The sequence below is a fragment of the Seriola dumerili genome, unplaced genomic scaffold (assembly GCF_002260705.1).
Source record: "Seriola dumerili isolate Sdu_G_001 unplaced genomic scaffold, Sdu_1.0 BDQW01000668.1, whole genome shotgun sequence".
NCBI lineage: Eukaryota > Metazoa > Chordata > Actinopteri > Carangiformes > Carangidae > Seriola > Seriola dumerili.
In genome coordinates, this window is record NW_019174923.1 from 41,039 (window position 1) to 59,295 (window position 18,257).

The window sequence follows — 18,257 nt, forward strand, 5'->3', positions numbered from 1 at the left end:
CTGGGACTGTCTCGGAGGTGCTGGAAAGAAAAACAACAGCTAGCAAGCTGAGCTGCTAGCAACAGCAAACACAGTTTGTTAGCAACTACTGATATAAATTAACGTTGGATTTGATCGCAGCACAACAAACATAGTAAGTTGAACACCTAAGCAGTTTTTTAAAAGCATGTTAGCCGTGTAACACCGTCATATAAACATCAGCTTTTGCTAGGATGTAAACTTTCGATGACAGAAAGAGCCGGTGGTTAGTATGTGTAGTCAGGCTAGCATACTAGCTAATAGCAGCCAAGCTTCGTTTGCTAACGTGTTTTTAACAGCAATATTTGTTCTTGTTTGTGGTCATTGCTGATAGGTAGCTTGCTGGCAGATACCAGTGCACTTCCACCAAGACAGTGTTTACCATTGTTTAACAATATAAAGAGAAAACCACTCAGGTTTAACTTTCAGTTGAGAAGCTTGCTGAGCTACCTAGCTAGACGACAAAGACACACCACGCTAGTGTGACGAGCGGTGACTGATGGATAAACGGTACCTCCATATACATGGAAATTAACATAAGTATTTGACAGCACAATATATCTAACAGCAATATATCACACACCCCATAATAAAACACATATCGTTTATCATAGGGTATTGTTTACACATGACTTGTTTCACTTTATACGCATGCAGGTGACTGTGGTTCTAGCTCTTAGAAAAGAGCTAGAACCACATTTCCATCTCTCAATGTATTTTTTCAGATCTTCTATTGAGCCCCATGGCGATGAGTCGGGCAATGGTCCATGAAGAGTTTTGGATACACAAAGAGTGGCTGGTCCACCAGGGACATCATCGGGCACTGGAACACAGATAACACCTCTAAACTGGTGAGTAATGTATTGAGTATGCTACAAAATCTACCTAATCCAGGACTTTGCATTGGAATCTATGTACAGTCCATGATTAGAGTAGCTGCTCTGTGTACAAAAGTTTCTTTGAACCATGGCCAGTCTAAAAGTATTCTTATTTGGCCAAGGATCAAACTAGGCGTCTTAACTCCTCGCTTTAACAGTTTCCTAACAAAGTACAAGCTGTGATGAATGCCAGCTCTTGATTCTTGTTTGTGTATATGTAGGTGTGTGTTTGGGGGGCGGTGGTGGGGTGCAAAAGGTGACGGTAGATTATTCCAGAGAGACACTGGTTGGAGACAGCAGCTCCTATAAGATAAACAGGATCTCCTCCTGAAGGTCGAGGGAGGTGCTTCTCAAGGCCCCCACAGACAATACTCTGGGTATTATTAACGGAAATGGCTAAGAATAGAGAGCAGGGGAGCAAGGTGGCTCCTCTGGCGGTCGTGTTGTTTGGGTTAAACGAGCCAAAACGGAACATCATCTGTAGAAGAGTGACTTTAAGCTTACATGCTGGGTGTGTCGCACTCGCACAAGGCTAAAAGGTTGATTTGGAGGGTTTTATCTGGCTCTAATGTACAGCAGCGGTAACAGAGTAGTTGTGGCTCACTCTTGACTGGTTATGTATGGAGTTATTTCATTTTACATTTTGGATTTGTAAGTAGAACCATTTTTCTATGTGCATTAACAGCATTTCTATCTGTCCTTACACATAAAATATGTTGTTCGAGTGTGCTTTTTCTTAATTTAGTATATTTCATACCAATAGTGGAGTAATAACATCTTCTTGCTTACTGTGTGCCAGGTTTAGATTTGAGGTTACGTGGATACGTACGATTTCCTCCTAATTAAGGTCAGATGATATGGATGAAATCTTCAATCACAGTGTATAGAATTTTATTTCACAATATCATGCTGGAACATCTGGAAAATAAATTAAAGTCTTAATGAATTAAATAATCACACAGGAAAGTTTGGTTTGGGCTAATTCAGGTAATACCTGACAAATCAAGGCACTTTATTCCATTGATACAAAATTTATAAAAATTCTATTTTTCCATGAAGCAAGCCAATCTTGTGCTGTTAATTCACTCGGACAAGAAGACATGACACATGTACGCAGGCTGTAAACAATTTATTATGTTTACAGCCTGCGTACATGTGTCATGTCTTCGTGAGCACAACCCATTAATTTTATAGCTAAATCTAGTAGGTATTCAATTAAAATGCAGATATATTGACTTTATATTATCAGTGGCTGGTTTGCCACTTGGTTACAACATTTGAAATGCTATGTCCAGTATGACACCCCTTTGAAAGCAAGATTAATTGTGCCAGTTTAGCAGTGGGTAAATCAGTAACACGGTAGCCCTCCCAGTGAAGTCAATCAAGTAGTTATTTGTCACAACAATTAGGAATCTCTATTTCATTACTCCTGGCAGCCTTCAGACTAACTGTCTGGAATGATCTGATGTATGACCTTGTTAGTTATCATTGTAGTATTGATTTGTCAGCTTGGTGTTGTGTTGTGGCTGTTCAGGCATTGATGGGAAGGAGCATTTTGATTTCTACAACACTGTATATCACACCACTCCATTATGATTATTTCCTCAAATCCTCTCTTTTTTTTTTTTTTTTTTTTTTTTTTTTTTTTTAAAAACAGATAAACCATGATCCCCATCACCGAGCTGCGATACTTTGTGGACACACAGCCAGCATACCGCATCCTGAAACCATGGTGGGATGTGTTCACCGACTACATCTCCATTGTTATGCTCATGATTTCTGTGTTTGGAGGGACACTACAGGTCACCCAGGACAAGATGATTTGCCTGCCCTGTAAATGGGTGGTCAATGAGACCTGCAAGAAGAACTTCAATTCCACCTTCTCCACATCATTGTTTTTGGAGCCCAAAGGGATTCAGTATGATCTGGACCGTCACCAGTACAACTATGTGGATGCTGTGTGCTATGAGAATAGATTGCACTGGTTTGCCAAGTATTTCCCCTACCTAGTGTTACTTCATACTCTTATTTTCCTAGCTTGCAGCAACTTTTGGTTTAAGTTTCCACGGACTAGTTCCAAACTAGAGCACTTTGTATCCATCTTGCTGAAATGCTTCGACTCTCCATGGACAACTAGGGCGCTGTCAGAGACCGTGGTCGAAGAGAGTGACCCAAAACCAATGAAAATGAACGGTTCAATGGACCACAAGGAGTCCGTTATCAGTGAGGATGTTGAAGCAAGTGTTCCTATGCTCCAAAGGACAAAGACGCGCTTTGAGCAAGGCATTGTAGATAGAACAGAGACTGGGGTTTTGGACAAAAAAGAGGGTGAACAGGCAAAAGCGCTGTTTGAGAAGGTGAAGAAATTCCGTATACATGTTGAAGAAGGAGACATTGTGTACAGACTGTACATCCGTCAGACTATTATCAAAGTCATAAAGTTTATTTTGATAATCTGCTACACAGGGTATTATGTGCACGATATTAAATTCAGTGTTGATTGTTCAGTCAATATAGAGAGTCTGACGGGCTACAGCGTGTACCGCTGTGCTCATCCGTTGGCTACACTTTTTAAAATCTTAGCCTGTTTTTACATTAGCTTGGTGGTGGTGTATGGTTTGATCTGCATGTACACACTTTGCTGGATGCTTCGGCGATCTTTAAAGAAATACTCCTTTGAGTCGATACGGGAAGAGAGCAGTTACAGTGACATACCTGATGTGAAGAATGACTTTGCATTCATGTTGCACATGATCGATCAGTATGACCCTCTGTACTCCAAACGCTTTGCTGTGTTTCTCTCAGAAGTGAGCGAGAACAAGCTGAGGCAGCTGAACCTCAACAATGAGTGGACACTGGATAAGCTCAGGCAGAGAATAACTAAGAACTCTCAGGAGAAGTTGGAGTTGCACCTTTTCATGCTAAGTGGCATTCCAGACACAGTGTTTGACCTGATGGAGCTGGAGGTGCTTAAACTGGAGCTCATCTCAGATGTCACCATCCCACCGATTATCGCCCAGCTGGTCAACCTGCGAGAGATGTGGCTGTATCACACACCAGCTAAAATCGAAGCTCCGGCGTTGGCTTTTTTGCGTGAGAACTTGAAGTCTCTGCACATCAAGTTCACCGACATCAAAGAGATTCCCCTATGGATCTACAGTTTGAAGAATCTGAGTGAGCTTCATCTGACAGGGAATCTCAGTGCTGAGAACAACCGTTACATCGTCATCGACGGGCTCCGAGAGCTCAAGAGGCTCAAAGTTCTTCGTCTGAAGAGCAATCTCACCAAGCTACCTCAGGTGGTGACTGATGTAGGCATGCACCTCCAGAAGCTTTCCATCAATAATGAAGGCACCAAGCTGATGGTGCTCAACAGCCTGAAGAAGATGGTGAACCTGACGGAACTGGAGCTCATTCGCTGTGATCTAGAGCGAATACCGCACTCAATCTTCAGTTTGCACAACTTGCAGGAGATTGACCTGAAGGACAACAACCTGAAGACCATTGAGGAGATCATTAGCTTCCAGCACCTTCATCGGCTGGTCTGCCTTAAGCTCTGGTACAACCAGATTGCCTACATTCCCATTCAGATTGGCACACTGACCAACCTGGAGAAGCTGTACCTGAACAGAAACAAGATTGAGAAGATCCCCAGCCAGTTGTTTTATTGCCGCAAGCTGCGCTTCCTGGACCTGAGCCATAACAACCTGACCTATATCCCAACAGATATTGGCTTCCTCCAGAATCTTCAGTACCTGGCAGTGACAGCCAACAGGGTGAGTACTGTAATATCAGTTTTATAACCATTTCAATCTTTGTTGATTGTTTTTATCCATTGTGGTTTGTTTGCAACGTGTCTGCTAATGAAAATTTTAAAGTTATATAAATTATAATCCCTCTCCTTTTCTCTCCCTACACAATACCTGCCTTGAAATAAAGATTGAAAGTCTGCCTAATGAGCTGTTCCAGTGCAAGAAGCTTCGCACTTTGAACTTGGGGAACAATTGCCTGCAGTCTTTGCCGTCGCGCTTTGGAGAGCTAACTGGGTTGACACAGCTCGAGCTGAGAGGAAACCGTCTGGAATGTCTGCCCGTGGAGCTGAGCGAGTGCCGGCAGCTAAAGAGAACCGGTCTCGTGGTGGAGGAGGACCTCTTCAACACGCTGCCCACAGAGGTTAAGGAACAGTTGTGGAAAGTTGACAAAGAACAAGCTTAAACAGGTTTGTCAATGTGAGTGAAAACAGATACTCACAAACTGTGCCCTGACACAGGAGGAATGCCCATACTTGCTGAAGCAGGCAGTAGACCTGCTGCAGTGTACTGCCAGTAAGGTTGGGTATCAAGAACCAGTGCCAGTTTGACAGAACCCAAATACTAATTCTGGTAGCTTCTGGTTGTTCTCATAGCTAACTGCCCGGTTAATTTTGTTTATTCCCCCATGAACAGTCTTCTTTAGGTCTTTCCACTGTAACACAGTAATGATGCTTTTTAGCAATAATTAAGCACTGCCATTGTGATTGGAAGTGTGTGTTTACACACGATGTAGCAAGGTGGTCTCTAAGACCTTTCTCTCCTGATTGCTGAGTATAGATAATAGTCAAACTGCTCACAGTTGCATCATAACATGCAAAGGAAAAAAATCATGAAATCTGGAAGGTCGAGAGGCCGAAACTCTTTTGTCTGTCTTTTATTTTGTTTGGAAAAGATTTAAGCTGATGTTCACTTAAAATGTTTTACAAGTCATCTGATTATGTCACCAAATACCAATACCAATGCCATGAAGGCTTTTAGCTCTTTACCTTTTGTTCAGAACTGACCTGACACAAATTTGAACTGTGTCTGTTTCAGAGGGATGACAATGGCCTTCAAATACCTTCATATATGCTTTGTTTGAAAATGTTAAGAAAATCATGAGAGTATGACACGAAATCCAAAATCAGGGAGAACTAATGATGAATCATGTCAAGACAGGTTGTAGATTCTGAGATCCTCGTGTCTGAGAAGGTGTTGTATAAGGTTAGAAGGAAAGGGTCATTGAGGACACTGTGTAAGAAATGCAAGTGCTGTACAGAAGGAGAACCAGTTGTCTTTGGCTGGCCGGAGCATTACATTTGCAGGGTAGGGATGTCACGAGGGCTGTTGATGCCAAAATTCTGATGTCACATGCCTTGGAGATGCGATTCTTCTGGGACCGACAAGGGTAGTATAACCCTACGAGAGTGCAAGACTGTCAAACTCGAAGAGGAGGGCAGGGTAAACAATAAAAACAACGCATGGAATGGCAGCAGCATCTGTTTTAACAACACTACACACAACGTTCACAAAGGCTAACGTTAGCTTGTTAAGGCTAACATAGCGACAGCTCATAAGGTGAGCTAGGTGCTCACAATATTAGTGTGCTACTGTCATTACTGTTCAAATACAACTCTGACTTTTAGACAAAACTGCTGCTTGCACTTTGACTCTATGGAGGTGTGTACATGTGTGTTAGCAAACTGAGCAGCCCCCGTTTTTTCTGTTTTTTTGCTGTGGTATCGACTTTTGTGGAATTTCATTGGTATTGGTACAGACTTCCAAATTTCTGGTATCGAGACATCCCTATGGCAGGGTGAAGGGATTGATGGTCTCTTTCTGAGGAAAGGTGTGTGCTGTGTTTGAGGAAGGGCAGTTACTGTACTGAATGCTACCCAGTGGACTAGCATAACAAAGCAACAACTCCCACACAGTTACATTATTGAGGCATCTTATCAGGAAGCGGATACCCAACCCTTACTGTCAGTATACTAAGCAGTGGGAATTGAGCAAATCGTTTTCATAGACATGCTGCATTCACAGTATTTGTTTGCAATGAATTGCACAAAACAAAATGAACAAATATGGGGAAAATGCTGAAAAGGTTTTGAATGAGATGAGTCTTGTCTGCTTCATAAGAATTCAAGTGAAGTCTGAGGATAACAGTGATGTTGAAATGCGTTTCAAATGTTGACAATATGTCTGACACTAACACAGATGCTTACCTGAAACACTAGATTGATTAATTACCCTTGATTATGGTGGATGCAACCACTGGTCTACCTGTATGTCCTGATAGTTGAGTGTTACTGTCTGCAAACAACTTAAAGACCAGACATGCCCTCAAATCTGTGTCTGGGCGCCTGGCCTTGTGTTCTTTTCAGTTTATCATAACATTGAAATATGATGTTTCTACTTAATAGGGAAGTTATTCTGTTATTTTAATATAACTGAACTGCATTACTCAAATATTGTGCAATGTTCAGTGTAGATGTTCAGCTGTGCACAAGTTTACAGCCACCTTTGATGTGAACTATCTTAATTGCTACATAATGCATACATAATTCATTAAGGTGAATTGAAGAATAATTTAGCAATTTAATCAGTTTTTATATATATATAAAAAAATTTGAAAGAACAATGCAATAAGGTCCAAAATGGCCACTAATGAAACATCATTAAATCTAAAATTTTAGCCTTTTGCTTCAAAAAGCTCAAAGCTTTTAATAAACAAGCCACGTTCCACTTAATCAAAAGAAGAAATTAAATTAAGTCATTTCAGTGGCAAGAAAGATTAGGAGACATTTTTGAAAAGAACCATGGATTTCAGGTCAGTTGCCTTAACCTTAATTTACTCATTTTGTATTATGTCCTATTTCTGTTATTTTCGTTGTAGCATCTTCAAAACAAATGATCATACTCTTGACTATGTTTTAATGCAGATAATTGTCTTTAAAGCACTAAGCTATCCAGGTCAAGATGGTAATGGACAGTTTTGCTGGTTTATATTTTGCTTTAATTGCTTTGTTTCATCACTTCCTGTGGACGCTCAGTAAGTGATGATACTTGAAACCTATAATCAATTTGGGCAAATATTCATATAGTGTCTCAAATGGGATTAATTATTCTTTTCTGTTATAGCCTCACCTTGTCATTGGCTGTGCTAATTTTATTTTTACATAAAGGGTCTCCCCTAGTGCAGCTTTAACTTTCTAAACCAGTTTTGTTGTGCACTGCTGACAGCTACCACAGAAAGTAAAAGTCTGACGGAAATGAACATTATGATTGAAATTATCCAGTAAAACTTCTATCATTGTTATTTTGTAAAAGTGATCTAGAAATTTTGCACTTGGGTTTAAAGATTAATTACTGAAGTGACAAGCTCATTTTGGGAATGAAAGTGGATTGTTTTTTATTGTGTGATGGATTGTTTTTTTTGTGTGTTTGTTTTTGTGCCAGATACACTCATCTCATATGTTAACCTATCCCTGCCAGGGAAATAAAAACAGACACAATGCTAAAAATGATTCTCAAAGATTACAAAGTAATATCTTTTCATTTTGACTTACTGAATTAGATCAGTGAGATAGATAAAACTTTTGACTTGCCACCTTACAGCAAGCAGGTCCTGGGTTCATAGGTTTTGTCTTAGTTTCTCACAATTTCTCATATTTTGTCACAGTTTTGGATACATTTCTCATAGTTGTAGGAGATATTTTGAGAAGTTTTATTTATTTCTTCTTTTTTTGTTGGGTCTTGTCATGAATGGGCTTCCATATTTTTCAGGTCAGGTCATCCAATTGTTATCGTTTATTTCTCTGGCTTCAAAGTGATCATTTGTAGAGAAAAGTTGAATACTTTTTTGCCTTAGAGAGTCTTTTCTGCACTTGCATTTTGCCACAGTAAACAGCATGATGCTAAAAATGTGGAATTTAAGATCAATGCACAGCTCTGACACAGCACAACACACAACAGGGGTTCCTGTGTTTACTCTGAGATAAAATATCAGTTTATGTTTTAATAAACCTAACTGCAAGAAAAGTTGGACCGTAGCAATATATAGTACAATAACTGGGTTGAAAAGCATAGGAATAGTTGTGTACATTTATTTCAAGAACATGGTTAACTATCCTATATTGTGCAATATTGCCTTTATTTAAACTATGTAAAAGTTAGTAGTGATGTAGTTTTCTAATGTGCATGGGCATTCTTTTTGTCACATACATTTTACCAACGTGATGGTGAGAATTTCAAGTTAAGTAGATTAGAGGAGATTTTTGATTCTAGAGAATGCTTTTGCACTACGGCACCTCTCCCACAAGTTACATTTAGGTAAATGCAAGTAATGGTATACAACTTCAGTGTCTACAATGCATGTTTTCTGGTATAGGAAAGGTTCAAGTGAATGACTGCCAGCCATGAGATTAAAATGGTATTTGATTACTATTTTAAGTATTTAAGGAACTACACATAGAAAAAACAAATTCTCCTCATCCTTACCTTTAAGTCCCAACTGGAGCATTAAATGATATCCAGAATGCCTCAGCAATACACCACAGATTAAGACAATCAACCATCGTAATTAAAAGCTGACATCACAAATGTCAAATTTAAAGTCCTATAGTGAGCACTGCAAGTAAATGGTCAGTACATTTAAAACTACTTTGTGTAGATTGCTGATAAAGTGGTATCAGTAAATAGATTAGATTTTTGTCTCACAGTCATGGTTAATCTTTTTGTTTTCTGTATCTTCCTTTTTTTTTTTTTCTTTTTTTTTTAAAATCAATTTGACTCATTTTATTTTATTTTCATTTTGACAGCTATTAGTATTATGATAGTATAACTAAATTTCTCAGGAAACCAGCTAGCACTCACATTCTTTTTTGAGTTGATTGCCTATTTTTTTATTACACCTGGTATTTTTATTTATTTAAACAGTTGTGATAACATTTTTATATGCATTTCTATAAATTCTTTTCTAGTTTGGTGTATTTAATATTGACTGCTGGTTTAAAACAAAATGTGTTTGTGATTTTAAAGAAACCACTTGGTTTAACCTTGATTCTGTGTTTTCGTCAATGACCATGTATTAATTGAGTTGTGTCATGTCAGAATTGTTTAATTGTCATTGTGATTAGCACAGATGAGGTGTGTATGAGTGTGTGTATGTAGGTTTGCATAGTGGGACTGTCACCCCTCGGTGTCCTCTTAAAATGATTATTTTTGGGTACAAAATCATTTTCAATGTTCCCTAACCCAGTTCCAGTCATCATAGGTGATGTTCAAATTTGGTTTTGTGTGGTATTTTCTTTTTTTTCTTTGCCAAAAGTTTTTCATTAAAAAAGGAACTCATCAATGCAACAGTATTGATATGAATGATATGGCAATAAGTGACTATTCTGTTTGAACATGTCTCATCCTCTCTTGTACACCATCCATTAGGGTAAAATGAAATAAAGTTTGTTGACCAAATTAGTATTGGTTTCTGTTCAGCTTCTGCTTGGATGTTGTGAAAGAGTTCTCTTAAATTATCATCTGCCCCGGTACCATGCAAGATACTGATCATTGAGATAGTCATTATGTTAATTCAAAAGGTTTTAAGAAGTAACTTGTAAGTGCTCAGTCGTTTTGCTGGGGAGCATCGTACAGGGGACATGCCATTCGATGAACACTTTATAAATACAAAATTGTGTTATGTCTTGACAGTTTATTTGGGAATATGCACCATTAAGGCTGATGTGATAAGGGCCTTATGGTGTATCATCCTTTACCACCTAATGTTGAGGCCCTATCTTTAAGTCGGCCCCTAAATCCAGTTGTAAGACCTGCATTATAAGTTTTGTGCTTATAATAATCAAATTAACCTAAAGCAAATCTGCTAATATTCTATCATGGAAGGTTTTGAAAAACGAATTTGTACATTAAAAGTTCAAAAAGGAAGCTCAGAATCTAATTTTTAAGGTTTAAGGTTTATCCTAACACCTCACCCATGTACTGTATGTTCACTACAAAGACTGTGAGGCTCACCATGCAGTCGCTCAGTCAAACCCTATATCTGCCCGTTTCCATTGAGCTGCAACTATTCATTAACGCCACAGGTCCACGATATATGTAAGTAGTTCACAGATTTACGCATCACAATAACGATAGATGTGAAAATAAAAATCGGTTTTATTTTACCGCTTTGTGCCCATTCGAAATGACGGAAAATTCCTTGCGGAACCATTCAACGCCGGGTAACTGGCCACAGACGGACATATTTCTCCGACACACTTGTTCGCAGACGCAGGGTTTGAAATGGTAAATTTCATTGTAGAAGTTTTCAGAAGATTGTTGTTAATACACAATTAAATAAAAAGTTCGATTTGTTATTAACTATTATTGTGGTTTAATACAGTTAATCCAGCTAGGAGCCGGTTAGCTAACTATGCTAATTTAGCGTCATAAGTTGTTTATGTTTGCTATCTGGGCAACAGGCTAAGCTAGACAGCCAACATTATTGAATGGCTATGAATTACTTTGCCTGTTAAAAGTGAACGTTTTAAGGATTTCATGCTGTTTTTTTCCCCTCTTGTAAATTTTCCAGGCTGTTACCCTTCACACAGATCTAGGAGAAATTAAAATTGAATTGTTCTGTGAGCGCACACCGAGAACATGCGAGGTGAGTTACATGTTTCATTTAATGTAAACCACATGGCTACACTTCACATTACTGTCGACTGTTTTTCAGTACAGAAAAACGTTCAATTGTTTGCAAATTCATTGAAGTTTGTATTTAAATGCAAGAAGCCTCCATATCACCCTCGCAACATCCACATCCTTCTGGGTTTGAACTACTAATAGTTTGGTGCTGTTTGGGAGAGTCTCAGAACTCAGGAGTTAATGTCTTTAAATTATTGCACTCTGGTTAAGGTGCCTTGTGATATAATTCACCAGTGCATGCATGCAGACCCAATATTATATTTTAACTAATGTAATTTTAATTTAATTAATAAAAACCGTGTTTTAAGAGTGGCCCTGTAATTTTAAAAGGTCTAAACAAATTCTGGTGTATTTTCCTTGATGAAGTCATAGTACATCATGGTATGTCCCTTGTGTTTATGTTTTACAGAACTTCCTTGCTTTGTGTGCCAGTGGGTTCTACAATGGTTGCAACTTCCACAGAAATATTAAAGGCTTCATGGTTCAAACTGGAGATCCTACGGGTAAAGGACTGCTCTTGTGTCTGATCAATACCTGAAATGTCAGAATTCACATTCTCACTGTTTTGATTTACTGTATTACAATTCAACTCTGCAGGCACAGGCAAAGGAGGAACAAGCATATGGGGCCGCAAATTTGAAGATGAGTTCAGTGAGCACTTAAAAGTGAGTATCGCCTCTGGCTGGTTTTTACCTAAATAGTTTTCATTCAGGGGACAATAGTTTAATATTGAAACTTTTGTGTTGGTCTTTTGTCTGATTTCAGCACAATGTGAGGGGAGTGGTCTCAATGGCTAATAATGGCCCTAACACGAATGGCTCCCAGTTTTTCTTCACATATGCCAAACAGCCTCATCTGGACATGAAGTACACAGCATTTGGAAAGTACGTAACCTGTATACCAATAAGTGACTGTATGGTTATTTGAGATCAAAACAGTGGTAGGGATGTAAAATAGAGTGATGCAGTGAAAATAGTTTGGATTCTGGCATAATAGTTATTAACTGATAAAAAATTGATTTACATAATACATCATATATAACTGAAGGGAATCCACAGGCCTTTTTGTATATGCATCTGAATTACCGATGTTCATTTCAGATTGTCAGCTCACATCTCACTCTCCTCAACATGTAGGATTATTGATGGCCTGGAAACACTGGATGAACTAGAGAAACTGCCTGTCAATGAAAAGACGTTTCGACCGCTGACTGAAACCCGGATAAAGGATGTCACCATTCATGCTAACCCTTTTGCTGGATAGCCGACTTGGACCTCAAGGCCTTTAACATAGCCATTACTCTGATTTTTTTTTTTTTTCCAACAAGCAAAGTGATACAATGTATGGTACCTTGCCAAAGTTAAATAAGCAAATTGATGAGAAAGCCCCCAGACATCAACAATTGACAGGACACTGACAGACCCTGCGAAATGCTAAGTTGAATAAACAAGATTAAGTTTTTACACCACACTTTTCCGATAGATATGACCTAGAGTTTAAATGTCATTTTAGGTTGTTATTGTTTTGATAACCCAACACCTTAGTCACTGATTTCACAGTTATATGCAAAAGCCAGTGGTCTGATTTCAACAGTTTGTCGCAACATCTGTGTTGACTTAATTTTAAGAAATGGTTTTTCTCCTTTAAAAGCATGTTGATATGTCACAGTCTTTGTAATGAAGAAGTGCAACTTATTCTTAACTCATTCCTTTTCATGTTTTCACAATTGACACCATAAAAAGAAAAGACATTTCTGGATGTTTTTTTCTTAATAGACTGTAAATAAATTGCCAATGTTTTATAATAAATAAAGCTTTTGTAACTAACATTCATGTTTAGTATGATTCAAAACATTAAGTACTTGCACAAAAAAAAATGCAACAGAAAAGGTTGGAAGACGCGGTCATGGAGTGTCTAATACAGGAATTGTAGTTATATAAACTATAAAGTGATTACCTGACTCGTCAAATTACGTCATCAGTAGTGGACGAAGCAAAGTGTCACTGGCACAAGCAAGTTCATGCAAACTGCATACAAACCCCTCAGAAATGGCCTCAGACGATGCATATAAAGTGAGTTTACAGTCTTGCATGTGGTTTACCGTTGTTTCCGTGTATTTATTTCATCATTACTTCGAGTATGAACTGAATTACAGCTCATTAATTCATGGTGAGCTACTGTGTAGACACCTGATAGACATTTGCCGTTTCTATATGTATTTTAGGTGCACTCTCTGAAGGGGAAAGTGACCCTGATAACGGGAGCCAGCTCAGGCATTGGGGCAGGTACGAGCGTCCTCTTCGCCAAACTCGGAGCTCTGCTGGCTCTCAACGGCCGCGACGTGGAAAACCTCAGTAAAATAGCCAAACAATGCACCGACTGTGGAGCTGCCGAGGTACTGACTCGTGCAACGTTAACGCTTAACTTGTGTTCATCCACGTTGACACTGTGCCAAGGCTTCGTTGACTGTAGTTCTTGGTGGAGGAGTCAGGAGAAGTCTCAATATACAAACAATACAGTTTGTCGTGACACCAGCCTCCAGTTGGAGACTTTTAAATCACCAAAACCTGATATATTAAGATGATAAACTGGGGATATAGGTCAAAATGTGGCATAAATAGGCCTGCAATCAACATCAACGAGCCCCAATGCATTGTGGGATGAGTACAAAGCATATTTTAAACCCGTATTTGTGAACAGTGAACCATAGGCTAAGACTCAAGTAAATTGGTTTATTGTCAAATTGGCATGGATGGAAAATAAATGAATACATATAGATGATATAAAATGGCATTTTGATGCTGACATATATATTAAAAAGATGTGTGGGTGTGCATTTACTGTGCAGCCTTTGCTTGTTCCCGGAGACCTGACTGATGAGGAGACGGTAAAGAAGTCAGTGGAGCAGACCATCGCTCACTTCGGCCGGCTGGACGTCCTGGTTAACAGCGCGGGTATCCTGGCCATGGGCAGCATCGAGACGACAAACCTAGCCCAGTATGACAAGGTCATGAATATCAATGTGAGGTAGGACATCATAACATCATGGAGACACATCAGTGCTGAGTGTACAGTGGCAGGGTTGTGTCGGATGATAATTAAGCAACGTTTGCTGTTTTGTATCCACAGTATTTGTGTATATTGTTGACTGAATCTAGATATGACAACTTTCCTTTTGAAGTGGAAGTGGAAGTTTTTAGTAGATATAATTGCATTTATCTCCATGTTATATTCAGTTGTGCTGTAAACAAAGCAGAGCATGCAAAGCTAATTCCAGTTTAGGAGTAAAAAAAGCATGTTGAGCCCACCCGCAGATCTTCTATAGAGCACATCAGGCCAAGCTGTCATAAATCCTCAGGAACGTCAGAACAGTGCCACCATTCACCAGCTACATGATCTAAACAGAACAGTATCAATGTGGGTGTAGTTGTGATATTGCTGCTATCCCACTTGTGAAGCTCCATCACAGATCTTAGGATGTAATTGTCGCTTACAGTCTCAAGAGATATATAGTACACAGCATAAATGAGTACACCCCCTCTGAACATAATGGCATTTTTTTTCCTAAATGATCAACATTCCAATTGATAAGAAGGTGACAAAAACATATTTATTTATATATATATATAAAAAAAACATAGAAAGATATGTCATCAATTTCTAATAAATAAATAAATAAATAAATAAGGCAGCTTTGCTTAAATCTAGGGTTGCAAAGATGAGTACACCCTTGTATTATTTTAGAGCTTAGTATGTCCTCCCTTACTTGTAAGAACTGCACCGACGCTTCTTGGTGTCGAGTGTACAAGTTCACAGTATATTGTCCTGTCTATCGCGTTCCACTCCTGGAGGATGCCTTGATGTTTGAGGGGGGACTGCTGCTCCACTTGTCTCCTCAAAATTCCCCACAGTTGTTCAGTAGGGTTGAGGTCTGGTGACATATTTGGCCACTGCAGCACTTTCACCTTGTTCTTCCTCAAGAATGCATCAGTGGCCTTGGAAGAAGGTTTAGGGTCATTGTCATGTTGGAAAAAGTGCCCATCGACCCAGAGTGTGGAGGGAGGGTAGCATCTTCTCTTTCAGGATTTTGCAGTAAATCTGTGAATTCATGATGCCATTAATGAAGTACAACTCCCCAGCACCTTCAGCACTCACACATCCCCCATATAAAGAACTTTACCACTGCCATACTTCACTGTTGGAACCATGCACTTCTCTCTGTACTCCTCCCCTTTTGCGAGGCCCTACATTTCGGATGCCATCACATCCCAAAAGATTGACTTGGGTCTCATCAGACCAGAGTATAGATTCCCAAAAGTCTCCACCTTTGTCAGTATGGGCCTTGGCAAAGGCTAAACGGGCTTTCTTGTACTTTGGCTTCAGCAGTGGCTTCCTGCGTGCATGACGGTCTGGCACTTTTGTGTGGGGTGCGTCTTACTGTGTGAGATGAAAGTAACGTTCACAGTCATTTGGCTTACCATAGCTTTTGCCAGGTCTGAGGCACTTGCTTGCCGATTCTCTTGCACTTTTCTCAACAAAACTCGCTCATCCTGAGGTGAAAGCTTACAATGACAGCCAGGACGTTTCCATCCTTTTTGAAGTCCGTCCTTTTTGAATTTCTGTATCACTTTTGCAACTGTGTTCTGACTTAATAACAATGATTTGCTAATCCTCTTGTACCCTAACCCTTTTCTGTGCAATGAAATAATTCTGTTTCTCAAGTCTCCAGACAATTCTCTCTCATGTGGTGCCATTGTTGTCAGCATTAAGTCTGAGAGCAATTCAGTGGGTTAGGTGCCGCTTTAATTGTCAACCAATTACACCTGTTTGAGTGGGGTCATTCAGCAGACTCACCTGGTGAGTCTGGTGCCCTTAACGAGCACCAAAAAACATCCTATTAAGTTTTATTTTGTAACTTTCAGGAGGGTGTACTTATTTTTGCAACATTTATCATTGGTAACTGATGTATTGAATTATGCACTACTGTAGTACATTTTAGAAAGTATGTTCCTTAACTTTTGTTTCATATTCCAGATCTGTGTACCATCTGACTCAACTTTGTGTGCCCCACTTGATCAAGACCAAAGGCTGTGTCGTCAATGTGTCCAGTGTCAATGGACAGAGATCAGTAAGTTTTATGCAACTGGACGACAGTTTCCAACAGGACCGTCCACATCTTTATTTATCATGAAGCATCTTTGAGAACTGTGATTTTCCTCTCTGTAGTTCCCCGGTGTGCTGGCCTATTGCATGTCCAAGTCTGCCATTGACCAGTTCACACGCTGTGTAGCACTTGGTGAGTTGGGCCATTTTAGCCTTGTTTGTTCGGCATTATAAAAGTTCACAGTGACACATGAGCACAGGTGACCACGTGACTGCTTTTTATTTCAGAGCTGGCAGAAAAGCAAGTCAGAGTGAACTCAGTCTGGTACGTGCAATGATCGTTTTAAGTTCACTTTCAGATTCTTGCCTATTCTCATTTTAGTTCACATGCCATTTGTTATGCAGATTGTCTGAAATTGAATTTAAAATTTAGCATTTCTGTTTTACTGGATTGTACATTTGTGCTTTTATCTCCTCAGCCCGGGTGTGATCATCACAGATGTCCACAAGAGAGCAGGACTGGATGAGGAGCAGTACGCTCAGGTAACACATCATGACATGACATTACTGCATCTTGCCCATTCAACCTAATTATACTGTCCTAATTATACTGTGAAGTCATCCCAAACTTAACCCTGATGTTATGTTGCGAGCAAATAAATCTGAACATACCAAAGAATTAAACTTTTATCTGCAGAAAATGATAAAAACAAATTATATGTATCCCCCATCCTTGTGCCGTCTTTTTCACCACCAGTTCCTTGCAAAGTGTAAGACGACCCACGCCCTCGGTCGACCAGGTGAGGTGGAGGAAGTGGCGCACAGCATCGCCTTCCTGGCGTCCGACGCTGCCAGCTTCATTACTGGAGTCAACCTACCTATTGATGGAGGTCGCCATGCCATGTGCCCAAGATAAGACCGTGTATTTTAATATACAGCAGTCTGTTAATATAGTGCTTTCAAACTCTATAAAGTCTGTCCGTGTTTTTGTGCAGTCGACTGAATCGCCCTATTTCCACAAAACTTAGACAGAGGAGAAAAGTTTTGTAGAAAAAAGAAAACATTACTTCAAGGACACAATTTTTCTCCATGTTTACAATGGTAGTAACTGTCAGGACTTGACGGTTTCCAGGTGTGAAATGAAGAGAAGGAAGCTAAAATGGCACTGTCACAAGTAGGCAGTTTAAATGCATTTTATTATCTCGCTTTGCTATGAAGTTTTCTTTGATGAATAAACAAAACAAATTGAAAGCTGCTTATCAACAAAGGTTTCACACATTTATTGAATTACCTGTTAAGTCATTAGACTTCATTCACACAGCATAAAATGTCTGTACAGACCAAACACTGCAAGCTCATGTACTGTGGTAGTTTAATGTTCTGTATTGTAAGAAATCCTCTGAGTTTATAGATTGGTGGGACCAACCATCATCGCTGCACAATTTAGTGACAAATGCATAAACAGTAAATAAAAAGGCTGGTAATGTCCTGATTGTCCAGGACAGTTTAATTATAAAACCTCATACAGACTGTAGATTCGTTAAAGCTCCAAATGACCAAAAATGTGCTTAAACATGACTTTGATGCCTGGTTTTGAACTGGAAAGCTAATCAGAATTTAAATAATATTTAAATAGAATCCACCGTTGATAATAAAAGTTGCATAATTATACATTTTAACAAATAAAAAACTTAACTTATAGTGTCAGACTCGTACAAAGGATATTGAAAATGTTAAAATACTACCTTGAAAATATAATTTAATG

General features: G+C 39.2%; 3 protein-coding genes across 3 annotated transcripts; all 3 read left to right on the forward strand.

Annotated features, from left to right (window-relative positions):
- Window positions 1-47: 47 nt before the first annotated feature.
- Window positions 48-10,144, forward strand: LOC111236468 (volume-regulated anion channel subunit LRRC8A). The gene is made up of 4 exons (XM_022765207.1): window positions 48-133; window positions 744-869; window positions 2,554-4,672; window positions 4,836-10,144. Exons 3-4 carry the CDS (start codon window positions 2,561-2,563, stop codon window positions 5,109-5,111), a joined length of 2,388 nt encoding a protein of 795 aa, XP_022620928.1. The 5' UTR covers window positions 48-133; window positions 744-869; window positions 2,554-2,560; the 3' UTR covers window positions 5,112-10,144.
- An 804-nt stretch (window positions 10,145-10,948) lies between these two features.
- On the forward strand, window positions 10,949-13,172 carry ppil3 (peptidylprolyl isomerase like 3). The gene is made up of 6 exons (XM_022765283.1): window positions 10,949-10,987; window positions 11,274-11,348; window positions 11,799-11,892; window positions 11,987-12,054; window positions 12,155-12,273; window positions 12,526-13,172. The coding sequence occupies exons 1-6, from the start codon at window positions 10,985-10,987 to the stop codon at window positions 12,650-12,652; spliced, it is 486 nt and encodes a 161-aa protein (XP_022621004.1). The 5' UTR covers window positions 10,949-10,984; the 3' UTR covers window positions 12,653-13,172.
- A 204-nt stretch (window positions 13,173-13,376) lies between these two features.
- LOC111236477 (3-oxoacyl-[acyl-carrier-protein] reductase FabG-like) lies at window positions 13,377-17,728 on the forward strand. The gene is made up of 8 exons (XM_022765217.1): window positions 13,377-13,461; window positions 13,614-13,784; window positions 14,238-14,416; window positions 16,424-16,517; window positions 16,616-16,685; window positions 16,781-16,817; window positions 16,972-17,035; window positions 17,250-17,728. Exons 1-8 carry the CDS (start codon window positions 13,438-13,440, stop codon window positions 17,406-17,408), a joined length of 798 nt encoding a protein of 265 aa, XP_022620938.1. The 5' UTR covers window positions 13,377-13,437; the 3' UTR covers window positions 17,409-17,728.
- Window positions 17,729-18,257: the final 529 nt, after the last annotated feature.

Coding starts and splice junctions, on each gene's coding strand:
- LOC111236468 (XM_022765207.1), top strand. CDS start 2,561: ATGATCCCCATCACCGAGCTGCGATACTTTGTGGACACACAGCCAGCA. Junction 4,673..4,835: donor TGGCAGTGACAGCCAACAGG/GTGAGTACTGTA, acceptor CTTGAAATAAAG/ATTGAAAGTCTGCCTAATGA.
- ppil3 (XM_022765283.1), top strand. Junction 11,349..11,798: donor GCACACCGAGAACATGCGAG/GTGAGTTACATG, acceptor TATGTTTTACAG/AACTTCCTTGCTTTGTGTGC. Junction 12,055..12,154: donor AGTTCAGTGAGCACTTAAAA/GTGAGTATCGCC, acceptor GTCTGATTTCAG/CACAATGTGAGGGGAGTGGT.
- LOC111236477 (XM_022765217.1), top strand. CDS start 13,438: ATGGCCTCAGACGATGCATATAAA. Junction 16,818..16,971: donor GTCAGAGTGAACTCAGTCTG/GTACGTGCAATG, acceptor TTATCTCCTCAG/CCCGGGTGTGATCATCACAG. Junction 17,036..17,249: donor ATGAGGAGCAGTACGCTCAG/GTAACACATCAT, acceptor TTTCACCACCAG/TTCCTTGCAAAGTGTAAGAC.